This window comes from Mustelus asterias, chromosome 1 (assembly GCF_964213995.1).
Source record: "Mustelus asterias chromosome 1, sMusAst1.hap1.1, whole genome shotgun sequence".
NCBI classification, from domain to species: Eukaryota; Metazoa; Chordata; class Chondrichthyes; order Carcharhiniformes; family Triakidae; genus Mustelus; species Mustelus asterias.
This window is the reverse complement of record NC_135801.1, coordinates 169,893,772-169,916,679: the sequence shown is the minus strand read 5'-3', so window position 1 is coordinate 169,916,679 and position 22,908 is coordinate 169,893,772. Positions and strand designations below refer to the sequence as shown.

The 22,908-nt window shown below is 45.0% G+C and overlaps 1 protein-coding gene across 9 annotated transcripts in view; it reads left to right on the top strand.

The window, feature by feature from the left end:
* Nucleotides 1-22,908, top strand: part of fgfr3 (fibroblast growth factor receptor 3) — a 177,291-nt gene that overhangs the window by 94,044 nt on the left and 60,339 nt on the right. For 6 of the 9 annotated variants that reach the window (XM_078223037.1, XM_078223007.1, XM_078222991.1 and 3 more), the window contains exons 6-8: nt 2,606-2,729; nt 7,417-7,607; nt 16,234-16,384. In XM_078223037.1, coding sequence (XP_078079163.1) covers nt 2,606-2,729; nt 7,417-7,607; nt 16,234-16,384 — 466 coding nt within the window. Of the gene's footprint in view, nt 1-2,605; nt 2,730-7,416; nt 7,608-16,233; nt 16,385-17,161; nt 17,307-22,908 lie in introns of all 9 variants that reach the window. The other 3 variants (XM_078223018.1, XM_078223028.1, XM_078222998.1) reach the window with 1 other exon arrangement.

The window sequence follows — 22,908 nt, the reverse complement described above, 5'->3', positions numbered from 1 at the left end:
CCTAGGAAGTAAAACAGTAAATCGGAACTTTGATACTTTTGGACAACCTTTTGCTTTTCTTATCTAAGGTATCAAAAACACGTCTTGAAACACATCCTGTTTAGTTGACACGCCTGTTACTTCTTACAAAGATTTAAAGGTGTCAGTGGGATTTGTTGCGCAAACATTAGAAACCTCGCCAGGGGTTTGCATCAAAGCTTCCATTGCTCCAGAAACCGATTACACAAGGTAATTGCCATGGTGTACCAAAACCTTTCTACTTGGAAGACAAAGGGAATCTTTTTTGCTCAGTATAGGCCCAGCGGCCACTCTGTAGTGCCTCACCAAGTCGCTATTCTAGAACCTTGAGTTTGCCTTTTCAAGCTAAGATGGAGAGTTGACACGAAGGAGTCCTAAGAGTGGCAGGTTGTTTGTGTGTGGGGGTGGGTGCAGGAATGGAGGCAATCATAAGACATAAGTGCAGAATTAGGCCATTCGGCTTGTCGAGTCTGCTCCATTCAATCATGTCTTGATAAGTTTCTCAATCCCATTCTCCTGCTTTTCCCCCATAACCCTTGATCATTAACCAATCAAGAACCTATCTATCTCGGTCTTAAATGCACTCAATGACCTGGCCTCCACATCCTTCTGTGGCAATGAATTCCATAGATTCACTATCCTCTGACGGAAGAAATTCCTCCTCCTCTCAGTCCTAAAGGGTCATCCCTTTACACTGAGTCTGTGCCTTCCAGTCCTAGTCACTCCGACTAATTGAAACATCTTCCCCACGTCCACTTTATCTAGGCCTTTCATTCTTTTATAGTCCATTGAGTACAGACCCAGACTCCTCACGCTCCTCAAACAGCAAGCTTTTCATTCCTGGAATCATTCTCATGAACCTCCTTTGGACCCTCTCCAAGCCAGCACATCCTTCCTTAGATACGGGGCCCAAAATACAGTGGTAGGGGGGCACAGTGGTTAGCATTGCTGCCTCACAGCACCAAAGACCCGGGTTTGATTACCAGCTTGGGTCACTGTCTATATGGAGTCTGCAGGTTCTCCCTGTGTCTGCGTGGGTTTCCTCCCATAGTCCGAAAGACGTGCTGGTTAGGTGCATTGACCATGCTAAATTCTCCCTCAGTGTACCTGAACAGGTGCCGGAGTGTGGCGACTGGGGAATTTTCACAGTAACTTCATTGTAATGTTAATGTAAGCCTACGAGTGATACTAATAAATAAACTTAAACTTAAATTGCTCGCAATATTCTAAACATGCTCTCACCAGAGCCTTATAAAGCCTCAGTAGTACATCCCTTATTTTGTATTCTAGTTCTCTCGAAATGAGTGCTAACATTGTATTTGCATTCCTAACTACCAAGTCAATCTGTAAGTTAACCTTAAGAGAATTCTGAACTAAGTTTCCCAAGTCCCTTTGCGCTTCCGATTTCTGAATTCTCTCCCCATTTCGAAAATAGTCTACACCTCTATTCTTCCTACCAAGGTGCATAACCTCACACTTTCCCACACTGTATTCCATCTGCCACTTCTTTGCCCACTCTCCTAACATGTCCAAATTCTTCTGCAGCCTCCCTGCCTCTTCAATACTATCTGCCCCTCTGCCTATCTTTGTATCATCTGCAAACTTAGCCACAGTGCCCTCAGTTCCTTCATCTAGATCATTTATGTACAGAGTGAAAAGTTGTGGTCCCAACACTGACCCCTGCAGAACTCCAAAAGTCACCAGCTGCCATCCTGAAAAGGACCCCTTTATCCCCATTCTCTGCCTTCTACCAGTCAGCCAATCTTCTATCCATGCTAGTACCTTGTCTCTAACACCATGGACTCTTATCTTACTCAGCGGCCTCCTGCCCAGCACCTTGTCAAAGGCCTACTGGAAGTCTAACCTGCTTGTTACTTCCTCAAAGAATTCTAACAAATTTGTCGGGCATGACCTCCCCTTGATGAAACCGTGCATTTCCAATCACTGGGCAATGAGCAGTCACCGAAACCAGGCAGCCTCCTGTTCTCTATTACAGCTACTGGCTTCCATATTTCACTAACTGATTGTGAAGTGGGGACTGGAGATGTCAGTGAGTGTCAGCATTGTAAGCTGCACAATATTTCACCCAATGATGTACTGATCTACAGTTAGCTGATCAGCCAATGGTGACCTGGCCAGGGAACATTTCTGTTCCTTCTACTTTTGGAAAGGTCCACATTCAGTAACCGGCAGGGCGGCACGGTAGCACAGTGGTTAGCACTGCTGCTTCACAGCTCCAGGGACCTGGGTTCAATTCCCGGCTTGGGTCACTGTCTGTGTGGAGTTTGCACATTCTCCTCGGGTCTGCGTGGGTTTCCTCCGGGTGCTCCGGTTTCCTCCCAGAATCCAAAGATGTGCAGGTTAGGTTGATTGGCCATGCTAAAAATTGCCCCTTAGTGTCCTGGGATGCGTAGGTTAGAGGGATTAGTGGGTAAATATGTAGGGATATGGGGGTAGGGCCTGGGTGGGATTGTGGTCAGTGCAGACTCGATGGGCCGAATGGCCTCTTTCTGTACTGTAGGGTTTCTATGAAATAGAGCCCTTTAAGAAGACTGGTGACCATCTTCTATCTGATTTCTTCCTCTAGTTTCAACACCAGCAGCGGAGTTTGGTGATGGAGAGTGCAGTCCCCTCTGACCGTGGCAATTACACGTGCGTGGTTAAGAACAAATATGGCAGCATTAGCCACATCTACCAGCTGGATATACTCGGTAAGATGATTCTTCAGTTTGATTAGGCTGCTAACAAATATAGGTTGAAACCACAATGTGATATTGGTAATGAGAGAGTCATGGTTTCAAGCTCCAGTCCCAGGCTTGAGGACATTGCCCAGGTTGACACTCCTGAACTGTACTTGGAAGGCCTCTGTTTTCTAAGATGTGCTGTCATTTCAGGTGGATAATAAACTGAGATCTCACCTCCCTGTTCTCGTGGGCAAAACTAATCATGTGACACTATCCTAAGAGGAGCTTGCCCTCTATCATCACTGGCCCAAAAACAGATGGGCTAGAAATTCATTCCTTTGCTGTTTATGGGATCTTGTGCAAGGATTAGCTGCAGCGCTTGCCGATATCTCTATAGATCGGAAGTAACCCATTGATTGTGAAGTGCTTTGCGGATACCCTTGGAATGTGATGATGTGTTATATAAATACAAGATTCCTTATTTATTCAGCCATTCTTCCTTGTAAGAAGCCTCTCATCACCAGGTTAAAGTCCAACAGGTTTATTTGGAATCACAAGCTTTTGGTGCGCTGCTCCTTCATCAGGTGAGTCAGTGCTCCGAAAGCTTGTGATTCCAAATAAACCTGTTGGACTTTAACCTGGTGTTGTGAGACTTCTTATTGTGCCCACTCCAATCCAACATCGGCATCTCCACCTCATTCTTCCTTGAGGCATCGATGCCTCACTGGGCAATGGTTTGACTTGTGCTGAACAGCCTACAGTACCTCACCAAGCTGATCCTGAATCTTACCGAGGAGAACATCACAGCCTTGCCCAGACCTGTCTTCAACCGGTCCATTCCGAATCTCGGAGAGCAATCAGAATGGGGAATCGTGACTGATTTCACGCACTCAAAATCAGAGGTGCTGAGGCCTTTTATAGAACCCCGCTGAGGTGAGTTAGCTGAGTACAGAATGGAAGTTGGGACCTCTGGGCATATAAGGGGGAGGTACTTGGTGATGGAGAGGCTGATGAACTATGGGGTTGCACCTCAGATCCACCAGACATTCTTATTTTGTTGATCTGAATGAGATTTTCTGGAGCAAATGGCTTGCTGCTGCTTAATTGAAAGAGATATGAAATGGGTGGTTTAGCCATTGTCACCCAATATTTACACCCAAAGTCAAAATTGCTCCCAAGGACTGAAATCTCAAGCTCAAGTCAACCTTAACCTCTGTCTGGAGACCAGTGAACATGTGGTACCGGCAGAGGCAAGGCAAGAAAAACAAACTTCTGAAAAACACAGCAGCGATTGTGAATTCCTTTAAAAAGGGGCTGGAGAAATATTGAGATGTGAACAATGCTGGGGTTATAGGAGGAGGAAACTCCTGAGAAGATTGGGGATGGGTGGGAGGGCAGTGGTTGTGGAAGGCAGTAGTCCAGTGGGATTGAATGACCGAGCGGAATGAATATTGTGGAGTTTAGCTTGATTACCTTGGGGAAGCTGGGAGTATTTATTCAGAACTACCCCACGGGACATTAAATGGATGAAATGAGACCATAACACAGAAACAATCTATGGTTTGTGGAAGGAATGGACTTTTTCTTACCCTCTGAACCCGAGAGGTACTTAAAGATTGGAAAAGAAGATGAAAGTAGTAGCTTTAAATTATAACGATTTATTATTATTGGAAAAAAATCACTAATTACTTTTGTCTGTAATAACAATGATTTCTAATACACTTAAAGGCAATTGTAGAAAATCCAATTGTAAAACTCTTTAGGGATTGGATAATAAATTGCTGAAGAGTCTTGTATCTTGTATTGATTAGGAATTCAAATAAGATCACCTTTAGTAAGATGTTATTGTGCATTCAAACAAGCCTCAAGGTTAACCTGTTTACTGCATGGAGAATATTAAATGCAGAAATAAGAGGTGAAAGGATTGCTTCAATTTAAAGCTGATTTATTGCTCTTTCTGAATGTTATAGTCAACTTTTGTTGACTTATTTAAGAAAATGAGGTTTACTGTTCACAGTGATCCGCAGTCATCAGTGAAGTCCAGATATTGCATGCCCACAGGACATCCCAAGACATGTCCATAGGACATCCCTAAACATTTTATATCCATGGAAGTACCTTTAAAGTGTAGTGACTGTTGTAATGTAGGAAATGGGGCAGTGAATTCATGCTTAATATACAAACTGCAGTGTGATAATTCTCTCAGTACTGCACTGTAGTGTCTGCCTGAAGCTTGTGCTCAGTTCTCTGAGGTGAAACCTGTACTCACAACATTCTAACACAGGGTGTTGAGTGCCACCATCTGAAACACAGCTAACAAGGTCTTCAGCCATGTCAGCAGCTCAGATATACAAAGCTCCCTGCCTGTGCCTTACTTACTTGGCTTGTGCCAAGTTAGTTGATATTCTGGCAGGGCCCAGGTCTATATTGAGGAATGGAAAATCATCCTGGGCTCTGACTCCTGATTGCTATACTGCGATCCCTCTGGATTTAGGCCATCTACTCAGGGCAGGTGGAATCGGATGCAGGTGAGATGGTTGGTTATGCTGCAAGGACTCAAGAGAGTTTTCTGATTGGCGTAGTGCAATGCCAGTGTTGATCCAACTAAATACAAATGGGCTGCAGCAGCATTCAAGTAAGGGCAATTGGAAAATCCAGGCTTCAATGTCAATGCACTCACCTGCTGGGGGAGGTGGATGTATCAGAGGGTGATAACTGACAGCTAAGGAATACTAACCCAGTATCAGTGATTGACTAATAAAAAGTGGGTGAATAATAGGAATATAGGAGCCAGGTTTTTTCTGATGGTTCCTAAACATCATTGTGTAACAGTAAGTGAGCTGGTTGGGTACATTGGCTATGCTAAATTCTCCTTCAGTGTATCTGAACAGGTGCCTGAGTGTGGCGACTAGGGGATTTTCACAGTAACTTCATTGCAGTGTTAATGTAAGCTTACCTGTGACCCTAATAAATAAACTTAAACTTAAAAAAATCTTAAACTTAAGTGTATCTAGGGATTAGGACCATACCCATATTGCATCGTTTTTTGTATTCATCGGTGGGATGTGGACCTCACTGTCAAGCCCTTGTGAAGGTGGTGGTGAACCTCTTACCAAATAAGTCACCAAGGGGAAAAGCCTTGTTATTTTAGCTGTGTTTTTTTCTGACATGCTTATTCAGTCTCTCATTAACGTTGGGAAAATGGAAAGAAAACGTATGGCCCGTGAGACTCCTCCATTACCACCAGATCTCCCAGACAGAATAGCGAATATTCTAAACTTCATACAAGTACATCAAACTTTGAGTTTATAAAGAAAGGACCAGACCTCGTTGTAAAAATAATATAGCATCATATTGGATCATAGAAAGCCCTCATACTAACACCAGGAGTTGGGCTCAGTCCCAAAAAACTTCAGCCCCCTAATCTATTATTCCTGTCAAAGCTTGATTAAAGACTACAGTTACACTGTGAACAATGAGAAAGAGGTTGTGTGGTTAGACACCACAGAAGCTGATTTGAAACATAGGTATTAAAATGAGGATTAATATTCAAAATGAACTGTCACAGTTGGTGAGTTGCAGTGGTATGAGATATAATTAATTGCATTTTTAATTCAAGGTCACCTTTGTTGATAATGTAAACACCAAGTAGGAATGTGTTATAACAGATATTCAAAGGCATGGGTTTCTTCCATTCATTTGCTGCATTATCTCCTGTCAGTAATAGACTTGGTTTTATTGAGGCTTGCCTCTGTCAACCTCCATGGCGGCACCATGCCAATTCTGCAGCCATAGATTGCCATTTTATTTTGTTTAGTGCAGTAGTTCAGGACAAGGTCCTGAGTTGAAGATGCCCTGATGTATGGTCCACTGAAAACCTGTGACTACAGCCACACTCTATTTGTAACCTTGCCTTGCTTTCTTGTCCCTATCACCGCCCCCCCCCCCCCCCCGCCCCCAGCCCCCAGCCAACGCAAGAACCTAGATAAAAATCCCACATCTCTTAATTTGAGGTAAGAGGAACATGCAAGCTCAGTGACAGAATTTGAAGGAATAGAGAAAGCTCCCAAGTCGGAGTGCTTTTGGGAAGGATGGTGACTAAAAGGGAGAGTGCCAACAGAGGGAGTGGCACACAGGAAAATTAAAATTAAGCAGACCTCAACTTAGGAGGATGAATCACCTGCTGGTTGATATGTAGAACTTGGTATTGTAATGACTGGTATCAATTAGGTCAGTAGTCTGGTAGTTTGTTGGGCAAGGCGAGTATTCACAAGAGTTTCATTCTCTTCGAATTTGGTTGCCTTCCTGAAGATCACATAGATTGGGTAGGATTTATAGTGTAGCAATATAATGTGTGGAGGGAATAGGCCGGATGGATCAATTGGCCTTTCTAATTCCATATTCATGATAAAGCTGCCAGTAGTATTCACAGTAAGAAGTCTCACAACACCAGGTTAAAGTCCAACAGGTTTATTTGGTAGCAAATAATATTCACATACAAGGATAAGAGAAAGTCATTCATTTGTCAAATCTTCCAGTATTCTACTCTCTTTTCCTGGCATCCAACACCCTTTCCCTTAATTCCGCTAGCTCACCAGGCAGCTTAATTCAAATGCTGATAATCTTGTACCCTACAGATAAATAATAATAATAAATAAAAATGAAATTGTGGGCATTGCTTTATTTTAATCTGAAATGTTTCCTTCATTTTTAGAAAGGTCTCCACATCGGCCTATTCTTCAGGCAGGACTGCCTGCAAACCAGTCAGTGGTTGTGGGCAGTGATGTGGAATTCCATTGCAAGGTCTTCAGCGACGCACAGCCACACATCCAGTGGCTCAAACACGTGGAAGTCAATGGCAGCAAACTGGGGCCAGATGGAGCTCCGTACGTCGTGGTGCTGAAAGTAAGTAGCAGGATTGTTGAGCAGTACATTGGGTAAACATGGCGGTCAATAATCCCATCTGTGGGTCTTAGTGGCATCACACACGCAAAGTGAAAATGTAATGATTACACACAAATATTCAAAGACTCAACAATAACTTGCATTTCTATAGCACCTTTAACATCGAAAAACATCCCAAAATGCTTCACTGGAACATTAACAGACAGGAGCCAAAGAGGAGATATTAAGATAATCGACTAAAGATAAAGGAGGGACAAAGAGGTGGCTTTTTATGGGGGTCTTAAAGGAGGAGAGAAAGGTTTAGTGGTTTAAGAAGGGAATTCCAGAGATAAAGTTCTGAATGACTGAAGGGAAGAACTGGGCTTCCCTGGGAAGAACTGCTTTCCTCCAAGGTGGATGTTGGAGGAAAGCAGAGTTCTATAAGGGCTATGGGGCCAGAAAAGATTACACAGGTAGGGCAGGTAAAAGGCCATGGGAGGATTTAATTAATAAAAGTGTTGGCAAAATTAAATTATTGTTCTCCTGATGGGCAAGTGAGTGAATGAACCACCCAGTGTTACACTGCACCAAACACTGCAGAAGGCCTGTAGCTCATCGTGTAGTCCATGCTGATCTCAGCCAGGACAGAACTGGACTCTAATAACAATCAGGAGTGAGTGCTTTAAATTTCTCCCAACCTGGGAGGCTGAGTCTACTTATAAGCTTCCCCAATGCTACCTCTACCTAACCCAACATAGAGAAAGAATGACACCCCACACAATCCTTTTCGTATGTGTTTGTGCACCCTTATGGGTTTACTCTCAAACAAGAAGTATGAGTGCTTGGGAAAGAGAGTGGAGAGTTGAAACTCGTTCTGTTTGCAGATTCTTCAAGAACAGAGGGATAGCAATTAGGAACAGCAATAAGAAAACTTATACCCCAAAAGGACTGAAAAAACCCTGCATCCCAATCACAAAAATGCAGTTTGATATGCAGAAGAGTGTAAACTAATGGTCTTGCTGAAGTTTAGTTCCACTAACGTTTTGTCCCCAGCGTGGTGGCAGTGTTAAGTGACCACCAATCTCACAGTGAGATGTTTACTGGCCACACAGTCCAGCACTGCAAAATTCAGTCTGTCTGCACATTGTCCCATCAATGTAATTTTGTTTTTAAATTACCCAGAGTCCTACCAAGCCCAGCTTGAAAAGCTGGATGCACACCGAGGTTGACAGTGAGACCATGATTCTTATATCCCTGTAAAGCAAACGGCAGGAAATATTTTAAGCCTTTGCTTATCCACTGTTGTTTGAGCTGGTCGGAGAGATGCTCATGTCTGTGGATTCAGTGCAGCCACTTTGAGCTGCTGTGTTGTTTAAAGCCTATCCTTAAATCTGGGATCAGAGAAGGTAATAGGGAAAAAGCATGGGGTGTGGGGGCGGGGGACACAGCAGAATGTGTGCGGAATGTGCACAGTGAGCACAAAGAAGATTTTCAAATAGGCACCGAGCAAACAATGGCACCATGTGGATTTAACAGCCCTGCCAGGAATGAAGGGCCACCGGCCTGGAACTAAACAGCTTTCTCTTTAAGAGAAGAGATAGGAAAAAGTTACCTGATTAAAAACAGGACTGAAAGTAGTACTTTCGTGCAGCTTGTCATTCTGTCATTATATCGAAGTTTTGGTAGAAATTTTAAGAAGGAAATTCCAGAGATTAAGGCCTGGATGACTGAAGGGGGGAAGTGGGTTGGAGGTGTACAACAGGTGAGTGTTGGAGGAAAGCAGAGTTCTTGAAGGGCTGTGGGACTGGAAAGGTTTACACAAATAGGACAGCTATGAAGCCATGGGGGTATTTGAATAGAAGTAACGTGCAAATTCATTGGATGTTGTGTCCTCTGAATCCAGGCATCTTATTGTTCAGGAATCAGCCCGATACTTTCTATACAAACAAGTTGATGCCAGCTTAAAGATGTGGAGTCTTTGAGAAAAGTGCTTAGTGGTAGTAATTTATAGATAACACAATGCTGGAAGATGCTTCATGATGCTCCGTGGCATGGACAATCCTTCTCATTCCCCAAGCAAGAAAGGTTCTCTCAAGCACCTTGCAAAGAAAGCAGTGTCTCTTGATTACACTTTTGGTTGCACAAAGTTTGAGGACCGACTTCAGCTGCTTAGACCATAGATGATGTGTCAACCCTCTAAGGTGGATGCAACAGTTCCCATGGGACTAGTCGAAGAAGAGCAGGGGAGTTCTAATCAATATTTATCTCTCCGTTAACATCGCTGCAAAGGATTATCAGGTTATTATCACATTACTGGTTATGGGACCTGACTGTGTGCAAATTGGCTGCCACATTTTTTAAACTGCAATAGTAATGTAACTTTTACCATGCTGAGCTGTAAAGCCTTTTGGGTTGTCTTGATCATGAAAGGTGCTATATAAATGCAAGTTCTTTTGCATGCAAGACATGTAATTTAAACTTTAATGTGACACATGATATCAGCAAATGTGACCATGAAACTGACAGATTGTTCTAAAAAAATCCCACCTGCCACCCTTATTGAGCCCTGGTCAATATGTGACTTAATTTCACACCAATATGATTAATTCATAACTGCCCTCTGAAATGGCATCAAGCCATCTCTTCCTCAGGGATGGGCATTAATTGTCAATCTTGTCGGAAACAGCCACACGCTGAGACTGAATTTAAAAAGTCTTGTGAGCTTTCACACTGCAGTTTGCCTTCCGACTGCTACAGCCTCCCAACAAGTGGATCGAAGAGAGTGGAACCGCTGAATGGTTGTGGGAACTGACCAGTTGCTGCAAACAATCAGCTCTCTCCCCCCTCCCCCCAATGAATAGAGACTGGGAGGGGAGAAAGTGATGGGGCAGGGTTACGGGGTGGGGGCAGTGAACACGTGGAAAGTGCTACACCTGCTCAGCTCTTGCCTGGGGGGGGGGGGTGGGGCACTTGAAAGACTCGTTTATAAGTGTGGCAGATGGGAAACAGAAACAGGAGTCCTGGAGCTGATGTTAAAAACATTGAGCAATTTCCCCTGCCACCCCAGGTTTTACCCAACACACACCCCAATGAGTAGATAATCTGAATAATGGTAAACATTTTACTCATGTATTGGTTTAAAGTCATGAAGTATTGAGTGAACATGACCACACTGAGAGTTTATAAAATGTTTTTTGGAATGTTAGCCGGGTCACTCCTTTTATGTCTGTGACAAATATATTTTCTGCTGATTAAAAAAATAATGTTCTCTGTCAGTCCCCTGCACTCCACCCCCCCCTCAAGAAAAGGCATACCCTAAGTTCATAAAGCCATAGGATGAACTTAGGGGAGGTGTTAGCCTAGTGATACTATTACTGGACTATTGATCCAGAAACTCAGCCTGGGAACCCAGGTTCGAATCCCACCATGGCAGCTGGTGGAATTTAAATTCAATAAAAAATGTCTGGAATTAAGAATCTACTGATGACCATGAAACCATTGTCGATTGTCAGAAAAACCCATCTGGTTCACTAATGCCTTTTAGGGAAGGAAATCTGCCGTCCTTACCTGGTCTGGCCTACATGTGACTCCAGAGCCACAGCAATGTGGTTGACTCTCAACTGCCCTCCAAGGGCAACTAGGGATGGGCAATAAATACTGGCCCAGCCAGCGACGCCCATGTCCCACAAATTAATTTTTTAAAACTCTACCAGTGGAAAATGTAGCAGGTTCTGGAAAATGTAACATCCTGCAAAAAGATACCCAGAATGTGTGACAGAGTCTCTTTAAATACAAGACTCAATTGTCTGGACATAGACCATTTATGGGTCCATAATCCAGCTGTCAGAGCATAGAATCCCTATGCAGAAACAGGCCATTCAGCCCACGAATGTGCACCGACTTTCCAACAGAGCATCTCACCCAGACCCTATCCCACATATTTACCTGACTAATCTCCCTAACCTACACATCCTAGGATGAGGGGCAAATTAACATGCATGTCTTTGGACTGTGGGAGGAAACTGAAGCACCCGGAGGAAACCCACACAGGCACTGGCAGAACGTGCAACTCCTGGGTCAATTTTCCAGAAGGTGACTGGTGAGTAAGCCATCTCCGGACTCAGCATCCAATATGTGATGGCAAGACGTTTGAGGAGGAGGGTGTGCCAATCAGCGTGCCGGCATCTTTCACCAGGACTGGAGTGTCTGAGGCAAAAGGCTCAAAGGAAGATGGAGTGAAATGGCTGTGAGAAAGGGCTAAGCCCTTTTGGCACCCTGAGCACAGACTCTCTCAGCTGCTCTTGTAAAGGCAAGCATGTGCCTGTGGACACTTTGTGCTTGCTGTTTGCACCATTTAACAGTCAGATTGCAACTCGCCTTCATGCTGCTTGGACCTTGCAGGGTGCAGCTGTCCCTCTGAATAGCCAAGATGGTGAAATAGCGTGGGGCCTGCCCGTGGAAATTTGCTGCATTTGCCCATTTAAGAGGCTGAATTTGATTTGCTGCCCCTGCCATCACTGCTCAGAATCCACCTCCAGGAAAAAAGACAGGAGGTGGGAATGCAGAACGGAAACTGGCAGAACGGTATTTATACTCTGAGCTTGTTGCTCCCCCTCCAAACCTGCCTCCAAGGACCAAGTTAAAGTTCCCTCCCTGCAGGAGGACCACAATTTGCACTTCAACAGAGCTCCATTGTTTATGGATTCCACATTTATTAAAACCTTTTAAGGTGAAATCTGCATCCTTCAGCAGCAGTGCCTGGACAGGAAAATAAAGGCCTAAAATGAAGCCTGAGTACAAGTTGCTCAGTCAAGCCCCCATTCTGAATATTGCACGGAAACTGAGTCATGGCCAGAGGTCATGTCCCAAGAGTAGTTCGGTAGCACCATTGCTCACGGAGTCTTGAATGACAAAACTGCTAGACCAAGTCTGCGGCAGGTAGTGAGGGATTCAACAGGACAGAAAAACATTGTTTAAAAGAGATGTACGAGGCAGATTTTTTTACACAGAGAGTAGTGGGTGCCTGGAACTCGTTGCCGGGGGAGGTAGTGGAAGCGGATAAGGTAGTGACTTTTAAGGGGCGTCTTGACAAGTACATGAATGAGATGGGAATAGAGGGATATGGTCCCCGGAAGGGTAGGGGGTTTTAGTTAAGTCGGGCAGCATGGTCGGTGCAGGCTTGGAGGGCCGAAGGGCCTGTTCCTGTGCTGTAATTTTCTTTGTTCTTTGTATTCTGGGGTGGCACAGTGGTTAGCACTGCTGCCTCTAAGCGCCAAGGATTCGGGTTCAATTCCGGCTTCGGGTCCGTGTGGAGTTTGCACATTCTCCCCGTATCTGCGTGGGTTTCCTCTGGGTGCCCACAAACCAATAGACGTGCTAGTTAGGTGGATTGGCCATGCTAAATTCTTCCTCAGTGTACCCGAACAGGTGCCGGAGTGTGGCAACTAGAGAATTTTCACAGTAACTTCATTGCAGTGTTAATGTAAGCCTATTTGTGACACTAATAAATAAACTTTAAATCCTCACCACCCTGCCTGCCACAGATGCGTTTGTTCATGGTACTATTGGTAGGAGTGACCACCACACAGTCATTGTGGAGATGAATTCCTATCTTCACATTGACGATACCCTGCATCATGTTGGCACTCCCTCCATGCTAAATGGGATAGACTGAACAGATCTAGCAGTTCAAGACTGGACAAACATGTGGCGCTATGGGCCATCAGTAGCAACAGAATTGTACTCAACCACGATCTGTCACCCCATGACCCGGCATATCCCCCCACTCTACCATTACCCCCAAGCCAGGTGACCAACCCAAGTTCAATGAAGAGTGCAGGATGGCATGGAAGGAGCAGCACCAGGCATATCTAAAAATGAAGTGTCAACCTGGCGGAGCTACAGCACAGGATTACTTGCGTGCCAAACAGCATGAGCAACTTGGAATGGAGCTCAGTGATCCCACAGCCAACAGATCAGATCTAAGCTCTGTAGTCCTCCCACATCCAGCCGTGAACAGTGATGGACAATTAACCAAATCACTGGAGGAGGAAGCTCCATAAATATTCCCATCCTCAATGATGGGGGAGCCCAGCACATCCATACATTTGCTGCAACATTCAGCCAGTTGTGCCGAGTGGATGATCCATCTCAGTCTTCCCTGAAGAGTCCCAGCATCTTGATGTCAATCTTCAGCCAATTTGATTCATTCCACATGATATCGAGAAACAACTGAAGGCACTGAATACTGCAAAAGCTGTGAGCCCTGACAATAATCTGGCAATAGTACTGAAGCCTTGTGGTTTAAAACTCGCAGCACTCCTAACCAAGCTGCTCCAGTACACGTACAACACGAGCATCTACCTAGCAATGTTGAAGATTGCCTCGGATGCACAAAAACAGGACAAATCCAACCCAACCAATTACCGACACATCAATCTACACTCAATCATCAGAAAAATTATGGAAGGGGTCATCAACAGTGCAATCAAGCGGCACTTGCTTAACAATACCCGGTTAAGTGATGCTCAGTTTGCGTTCTGCCAGGGTCACTTAGCTCCTGACCTCATTATAACCTTGGATCAAACATGGGCAAAAGAGCTGAACTCCAGAGGTGAGGTGAGAGTGACAGCCCTTGACATCAAGGCTGCTTTTCATCAAGTGTGGTATCAAGGAGCCCTACTGAAGCAGTCCATGTCCAATTACAATAAGACTTGGACAGTATCCGGACTTGGGCTGACGTGTGGCACACACGTTACTTGCCATTTAAGTGCCAGGCAATGAACATCTCCAACAAAAGAGAATCGAACCATTGCCACTTGGTATTCAAGGCTATTTCCATCGCTGAACCCTCCACTATCAAAACCCTGGGGGTTACCATTGACCAGAAACTGAACTGGATGAGCCATATAAATACAAGAGCAGCTCAGAGACTAGGAAACCTGTGGCAGGTAACTTGCCTCCTGATTCCCCAAAGCCTATACACCATCCAGGACAAAGCAGCATGCTTGATTTGCATCCCTTCCACAAACCTTTACTCCCTCCACCACCGATGCACAGTAGCAGCAGTGTGTACCATCTACAAGATGCACTGCAGGAACTCGCCAGGGCTCCTTTGGCAGCACCATCCAATCCGACGACCACTATCATCTAGAAGGACAAGGGCAAGAGACACCTGGGAACACCACCACCTGGCAGATCCCTTCCAAATCACTCACCTTGTTGACTTTGGAATACATCGCCATTCCTTCACTGTTAAGGGGTCCAAATCCTGGAACTTTCTCCCTACAGCACTCTGAATGTACCTATACCACATGAACTGCAGCGATTCAAGAAGGCAGCTCACCACTACCTTCTCAAGGGCAATTGGGGATTGACAATGGCTGCTGGCTTAGCCAGCAAAGCCCACACCCCGGGAATGAATTCTTAAAGATACGACTCCAGATCCACAACAATATGGTTGACTTTTAATTGCCCTATGTTTTTTAGCAAAAGAAAGGGACAATGCCTGAATTTTACCCTCCATAATTAAGGATCCATTAATATATGCTTTGTAGTGTAGAGAATTCCTTGTAGAGGATATACTTCCGGAAGAAGATTGTTCATTAGAAATTCTCAAAATTATCAAATTGGACCAGGATATCCCAACAGAGCAATGCCAGTGGTTTTGTAATAATGAGATTTCACTGTGTGGTGAACCATAGATGGTTACCACTATGGGTACTTGTACATATGTTACTCTTGTTACTGTTGGGGATAGGGTTGGGGTGTTCTGTTATTATTGTTATTATTGTTTATGTGGTACACTCCGTTCGGCTCCGCCTTCTTACAGGAGTATAAAGGTCACTGCTACTTCCTAGTAGCCCTTAGTCTGGGATAATATTGTTAAGTAGTGTGCTCCAATCTTGTTGTGAATAAAAGCCTTTATTCCCGGGTACGTCCTAGCCTCCCGTGTGAATCAATCGCACATCACACTGTAGTGTGTTTAATATTTAATCAAAGCAAAGAGGCACCTCCAGGTAAAACAGCGTTTACCCTGGAAGGACTGAGGTGGGATAAAGCTCACCTGCCTTCATTGCTGTGAGCAGGTAGTCTGTGCTGTGGTGGACAAGGAGGTAAAATAACCCACCCCTCACACCAGCCCTGAAAGAGAAGGGAGGGAATAATCAGGTGGAGTTTTCAAATCTTCTTGTCTAATAATAAAGGTTTGCCAGGAGGTCACACACCTACCATTTTAAAAAATGTGATCATAGGATCTGGGCACTGCTGGCTGAGCCAACATTTATTGTCCATTCCTAATTGCCCTCGAAAAGGTGCTGGTGATTCTTGAACAGCTGCAGTCCAGGTGGTGTAGGTACACCCACAGTGCTGTTTGGGAGGGAGTTCCAGGATCTTGAGCCAACAACAGGGACAGAATGGCAATACATTTCCAAGTCAGGATGCTGTGTGGCTTAGAGGGCAACGTGCATCTAACAATGGGACAGGCAGACCAGAGGGAAAAGAGAGGTTCAATGCCAAGTTTGTTTTTAACACCCACCCTCTATCCAGTGCTTCCAGTTGGGAATGTCTACTGCTACCATTGGCTGTAGCCATGCTGTGGAGCTGCATCTGAACCTACTGACCTGTTCTGTGTGATCTATTCTTTCAGTCGTGGATAAGTAATACCGCTGAAGCGGACGCTAAACTCATTCTTTACAATGTGACAGAACAGGATGAGGGCGAGTATCTGTGTAGAGCCACCAATTTCGTTGGCATGGCTGAAAAACTGCACTGGCTGTACGTCAACAAACCGAAACCAGGTAAACGCAAAACTCTGTCCCAGGCCTCGAATCCCCAAGTGTGACCTTTAACCCCCAACCACCCGTCCCCTGGACACCATCGCCAACCCAATATGGAGAAAGAAAATCCCTTGTATGTTACTGAACTCAACTGCTGCAGGCTGCCAACCAATTGCTAGTAACCTTTCCTCTTTCCTGCTACTCATTGAAAGAAAACCCCACGCTGCTTCCCCTTGCTGTGGAAAGAATTCCTACAATACAGGATTGCATTCCATCTTTCACACTTTTCCTATTGTTATCCCCGTTTTCTCTCACTTCTACTAATTTAAAAGAGACGATCACATTGAATAACCATTGGCTGCTCTTAACTGTTTCACTGCTGTTTTGTTTAACAGTGCTGTCCTTGTTCACCCCCTTTGCCTCCTCCAATTAATGTGACTATTTCTGAAAAAAATAACCTTTCATTTAAACCTGACTTTGAAGCAATCCAGCATATTGTGGGTCAATTTTTCCCCTCAAGTTCAAACACTTGTTTTTGCTCTTGCATGCCTAATAATGGGACAGAGAGAGTGAGAGCCTGGTGAAGGGAACTCTTGACTAATGTGCAGGGTGCGAAGGTAGGAATGTCTATCACATTGAATCATTCTGGAGCAGGATGGAACCTTCTATATGTGCTTGAACCTGCTTTCGGGTCTGTGGTGTGCAGGGCCTTTAATGAGGTGCTATGGTCAAACCCTACCTTATTGTATCCTTTCTCTTCATTTTCTCCTATCCTGTTTGGTGTCTTTTTTTTTGTAGACTGCTGGTATTAACACAACGGATAAGGAAATAGAAATGCTGTACTTGCGAAATGTTACTTTTGAGGATGCAGGGGAGTATACCTGTTTGGCTGGTAATTCTATTGGGTTTTCGCATCACTCTGCATGGTTATCCGTTCTGCCAGGTATTGCTGCTCTTTCAAATTCTCTCTTGTGATTATTGTGTAATGTTTCTTTCATCAAAATGGGAAGACTGTTCTGCATTTTGTTCTTTTAATCACACTTACTTTAAACAGGAAGTCTCACCATCTGTATCCATTTTTAAAAAAAGTTTATTTATTAGTGTCACAAGTAGGCTTACATTAACATTGCAATGAAGTTACTGTGAAAATCCCCTCGTCGCCACACTCTGGCGCCTGTCCGGGTTCAGTGAGGGAGAATTTAGCATGGCCAATGCACCTAACCTGCATGTCTTTCAGACTGTGGGAGGAAACCGGAGCACCCGGAGGAAACCCATGCAGACATGGGGAGAACGTGCAAACTCCACACAGACAGTAACCCAAGCCGGGAATTGAACCTGGGTCCCTGGCACTGTGAGGCAGCAGTGCTAACCACTGTGGCACCAATTTTTTGTTAAATACTTCCCAATTCTATCTATTAAATCCCCCTTCCCCGTCACCTCATTAGATATCAGCATCCAAGATATTGAGTGTTGGATGGCTATTCAACCTTCCACGAAGGTGAACAACAGCCCCATGGCTGAATTCTCTTCCGTTCCTTCTTCCGTGGGTCAGGCTGGTTCGGACCAATTATGACGCTAGCATATGCCGATCTTCCTCAGCTCACCTTGATTGTGTCAACACATAACCTGGGACTTCAACCTGGGCACCTCATGATGTCCAATTCTCCCTCACACAGACGTGGGCATTGTCCATTCTCGAGAAAACATTCAAAAAATTGATGATCAACTAGGATATTTATTTCTCATTTGTGTGTGTTTTTTTCCGCTTCCTCCCTCCTAAAAATTTAAATTATGTCAGTGTGCGCTGACATTATCTGGAAAACTCAATGATAGGACATTCTGAAAGAGTGAGCTTGCTGAGACATCCTGGCTCAGTCATTTTACCTCCACTAACGTATCTTCCCCCATTGAGCGTCAGTCTGAATGGCCCAAAGCTCAGATCCTGGCATTGATTCACTCTTCTCAGCTGCATAAATGATAATCTTGTCTTGGGACATGAGGAGAAAACACCATCCCTTCAAGCTCATTTGGCTCCCTTACAATGTCAGGTTCACCATTTCCTCCCAGGCAGGTTTCCTGTTCACCAGCATGTGGACATACATTTCTGAAGGGGAAAGGATCCAGATGGTGAAGATTTCTGTTTGAATGCAAAATGATGGAAATAATTATGCTTTTCAAGTACGATGATTTTGCCAGCCCTGTTTTCAATAATTAACACACAGACCCCGCCCCTGTCAGAATATAAACTAAAACTTGAACTTGGCGGTAAAATGAAATATAGTAATGCAATCAATTCATAAACCAGATTTGTTCACTAATTACTCTGTGGTTTCCATGACACTGCAATCCAGAGATACCTTATCCATTAGAGAGCCAGCCCCTCATTATAGTCCACAAGTACCCAGGGCACAGATGTGACATCAAGTAAAATACCACTTAATAAAATTAAATGTTCTGTTGGCCTATTCACCCAGAAAAGGAAATACCAATAGCAAAAGTAGCTGGGCAGTGAGCAGAAAGCTTTTGTTTTCTTGCTTCTCATGGATAATAAAACATTAGAACCGTAGAAAAGTTATGGTGCAGAAAGCAGCAATTCAGCTCGTTGGGTCAATACTGGCCAAAAACTAAACTAACTCCACAATATCCACTGCGTTATCCTGATCATGCCCCTTCGTTATTTTCTCAAAACATTCCGTACCGTTAGTAAGACATTGTCTTCCCCTAACAAAACCATGCTGACTATCCCTCATCAATCTATGCTTTTCTAAGTGACGGTTTATCCTGTCTCTCAGAATTGGTTCCAATAACTTGCCCGGCAATGTCAGGCTGACTGGCGTGTAGCTTTCCAGCCTATCCCTCGCACCCTTTTTTAAAATAACCTGGCAGCAGCTGAAAAGGAAGATGGAAAAAGGGAGGTCCTACTGTAAATGTGACCATTTTATCTGAACGTTTGTGAAAATCTTTCGCAGTTCACTGAAATGAGATGAATAGCAGGAGCTTCTTGACAGGCTTGCCTGCACTCACCCAACAGAAAGTATTTGATCATAAGTAAACAAACACTGCTGTAAGCCTGTTTGAACATTTCTAATGGGATTTTAATTTGAAAAGGCTCCAAGTCCCTTATGGTACTGTCTTTGCCATATCTGAGAACTGACGTCAAGAGTACAGGCAGTGATAGTACTGATCCTTCAGGCACGGGGCCAGTTTTCTGGCCTAAGCCTTCTCAGATACAAGTTCAAGTGAAGAACAGCGTAGTGCCCAGATAAAAAACTTTCTGACTTTTAAAAAATTATAATCGATAATATTAAGATATAGATGAAATAATCTGTTATTTATCTTAGTACTTATTGTGTAATACATTTGGTTTTTTTTTCTCTAAATGGTATTTGGATTTCTGCTTTGGATGACTGAATCCCACATGTTTCACCACCAGATGGTGCATCTCTTTACCACTGTGCTTTCTGATACCACACTCAGCCCATTACTCTTTCCTTCAGCCTCTGTGGTCACTTGGAAGTGTCAAAGTATCACAAATGCTTATAATTAAAGGGAGACCCATTCACATACTCTACTTATCACAGGGGATATTTTCTCCAAGAACAAAGAACAGTACAGCACATGAAACAGGCCCTTCGGCCCTCCAAGCCTGTGCCGCTCATTGGTCCAACTAGACCATTCGTTTGTATCCCTCCATTCCCAGACTGCTCATGTGACTAACATCATCCACTAACATTTTGCTGGCCTAATGTAAGGCCTGTCGCATTATTAACAGAATTTTCATTCAGTTAAACACATTAGTGTTTAAAGTTTATTTATTGGTGTCACAAGTAGGCTTAACATTGCAATGAAGTTACTGCGAAAACCCCCTAGTCGCCACACTCTGGCGCCTGTTCAGGTACACAGAGGGAGAATTTAGCAAGGCCAATTGCACCTAACCAGCGCGTTTTTCGGACTGTGGGAGGAAACCGGGGCACCTGGAGGAAACCCACGCAGACAGTGACCTGAGCCAGGAATCAAACCTGAGTCTCTGGTGCTGTGAGGCAACGGTGCTAACCACTGTGCCACCGTGTCGCTCATTAATGGGTTATCTTCAACATACAATGGGAATTAAACAATGCCTTGAACCTTACACTATGATAAAGTTATTTTGGGACTGACCACACAATTTGCAAAGAGGATTATTTGGTAGGAATAATTTTTTTGTGTCCTCTCATTTCAATCCTTACACCAAGCATCAGGTAGCTAAGTCAATTTGGCGCCTCTATTGAAATTACATATTTTCACAGTAACTTCATTGCAGTGTTAATATAAGCCTACTTGTGACACTAATAAATAAACTTTAAACACACCTAGACACTGGCTTACACTGCATCATTTCTGAAGTAAAATTAATAAAAATTTCAGTAGATCAACATAACTTACAAGTCTGTCCTTTGCTATTCTCCCTGGAGAGACGGAGAATGAGGGGAGATCTAATAGAGGTGTACAAGATTATGAAGGGGATAGATAGGGTGAACAGTGGGAAGCTTTTTCCCAGGTCGGAGGTGACGATCACGAGGGGTCACGGGCTCAAGGTGAGAGGGGCAAGGTATAACTCAGATATCAGAGGGACATTTTTTACACAGAGGGTGGTGGGGGCCTGGAATGCGCTGCCAAGTAGGGTGGTGGAGGCAGGCACGCTGACATCGTTTAAGACTTACCTGGATAGTCACATGAGCAGCCTGGAATGGAGGGATACAAACGATTGGTCTAGTTGGACCAAGGAGCAGCACAGGCTTGGAGGGCCTGTTTGTTCTTTATTGAAATGTGTGGGTGCACCATCTGGTGTGTTTTAGAGCTTTTGCAAACCAGCAAAGTTTGACTCCTGGGGGCAAGTATTTTTTGTGGCGCGTCAGGCCGACATGGAAACATGCAACTAAAAAATTGTTGCTGTAACGATGCCTCACCTTCGTTCCCAGCTCTCCCGATTTGAATGAAGGTGAGGGGAGAGAACAGGAAAGTGAAGTCACCCGCACCATTAATTGGGTGCATTTATATAATTAAACAGATATAGTCTGGAAATTTCCATGGGCACAGACGGCCATTATGGGAACGGTGTAAAGCTGAACAGCTCCAACCCGCTAGGAACAGGGTCAAACAGCCAGGAAAAAGTTCACCTGGATTCAAAATGTGAAAGTTTGAGGAAAATCTATTCCACTGCAAATAGCAACAACACTAATAATTACATAGCAAAAATCAAGGTGTAACATCACGAGGAGCAGACAGGTGATTGGCTGAAGATGAGAAGCTGATTTTTTTATTGACTGGAAATCACCAAGTTATTACTCCAGAAGAGAGCACTGTCCTTGTAACCCTCACCATTGAAGATCTTCAGCAAAACTATCAAACAAATCAATTCAGCACAATACAGTATGAAACAGCGCAGGAGGAGAGCGGTTAACCCAGTGTGGAGCAGCGCAGGAGGAGTGCGGAGAACCCAGTGTGGAGCAGAGTGGGAGGAGAGCGGAGAACCCAGTGTGGAGCAGCGCAGGAGGAGTGCGGAGAACCCAGTGTGGAGCAGTGCAGGAGGAGAGCGGTGAACCCAGTGTGGAGCAGAGTGGGAGGAGAGCGGAGAACCCAGTGTGGAGCAGCGCAGGAGGAGTGCGGAGAACCCAGTGTGGAGCAGTGCAGGAGGAGAGCGGTGAACCCAGTGTGGAGCAGTGCAGGAGGAGAGCGGTGAACCCAGTGTGGAGCAGAGCGGAAAGAGAGCGGTGAACCCAGTGTGGAGCAGTGTGGGAGGAGAGCGGTGAACCCAGTGTGAAGCAGTGCAGGAGGAGAGCGGTGAACCCAGTGTGGAGCAGTGCAGGAGGAGAGCGGTGAACCCAGTGTGGAGCAGTGTGGGAGGAGAGCGGTGAACCCAGTGTGAAGCAGTGCAGGAGGAGAGCGGTGAACCCAGTGTGAAGCAGTGCAGGAGGAGAGCGGTGAACCCAGTGTGGAGCAGTGCAGGAGGAGAGCGGTTAACCCAGTGTGGAGCAGAGCGGAAAGAGAGCGGTGAACCCAGTGTGGGAGGAGAGCGGTGAACCCAGTGTGAAGCAGTGCAGGAGGAGAGCGGTGAACCCAGTGTGGAGCAGTGCAGGAGGAGAGCGGTGAACCCAGTGTGAAGCAGTGCAGGAGGAGAGCGGTGAACCCAGTGTGGGAGGAGAGCGGTGAACCCAGTGTGAATCAGTGCAGGAGGAGAGCGGTGAACCCAGTGTGGAGCAGTGCAGGAGGAGAGCGGTGAACCCAGTGTGGAGCAGTGCAGGAGGAGAGCGGTGAACCCAGTGTGGAGCAGAGTGGGAGGAGAGCGGTGAACCCAGTATGGAGCAGAGTGGGAGGAGAGCGGTGAACCCAGTGTGAAGCAGAGTGGGAGGAGAGCGGTGAACCCAGTGTGGAGCAGAGTGGGAGGAGAGCGGTGAACCCAGTGTGAAGCAGCGCAGGAGGAGAGCGGTGAACCCAGTGTGGAGCAGTGTGGGAGGAGAGCGGTGAACCCAGTGTGAAGCAGTGCAAGAGGAGAGCGGTGAACCCAG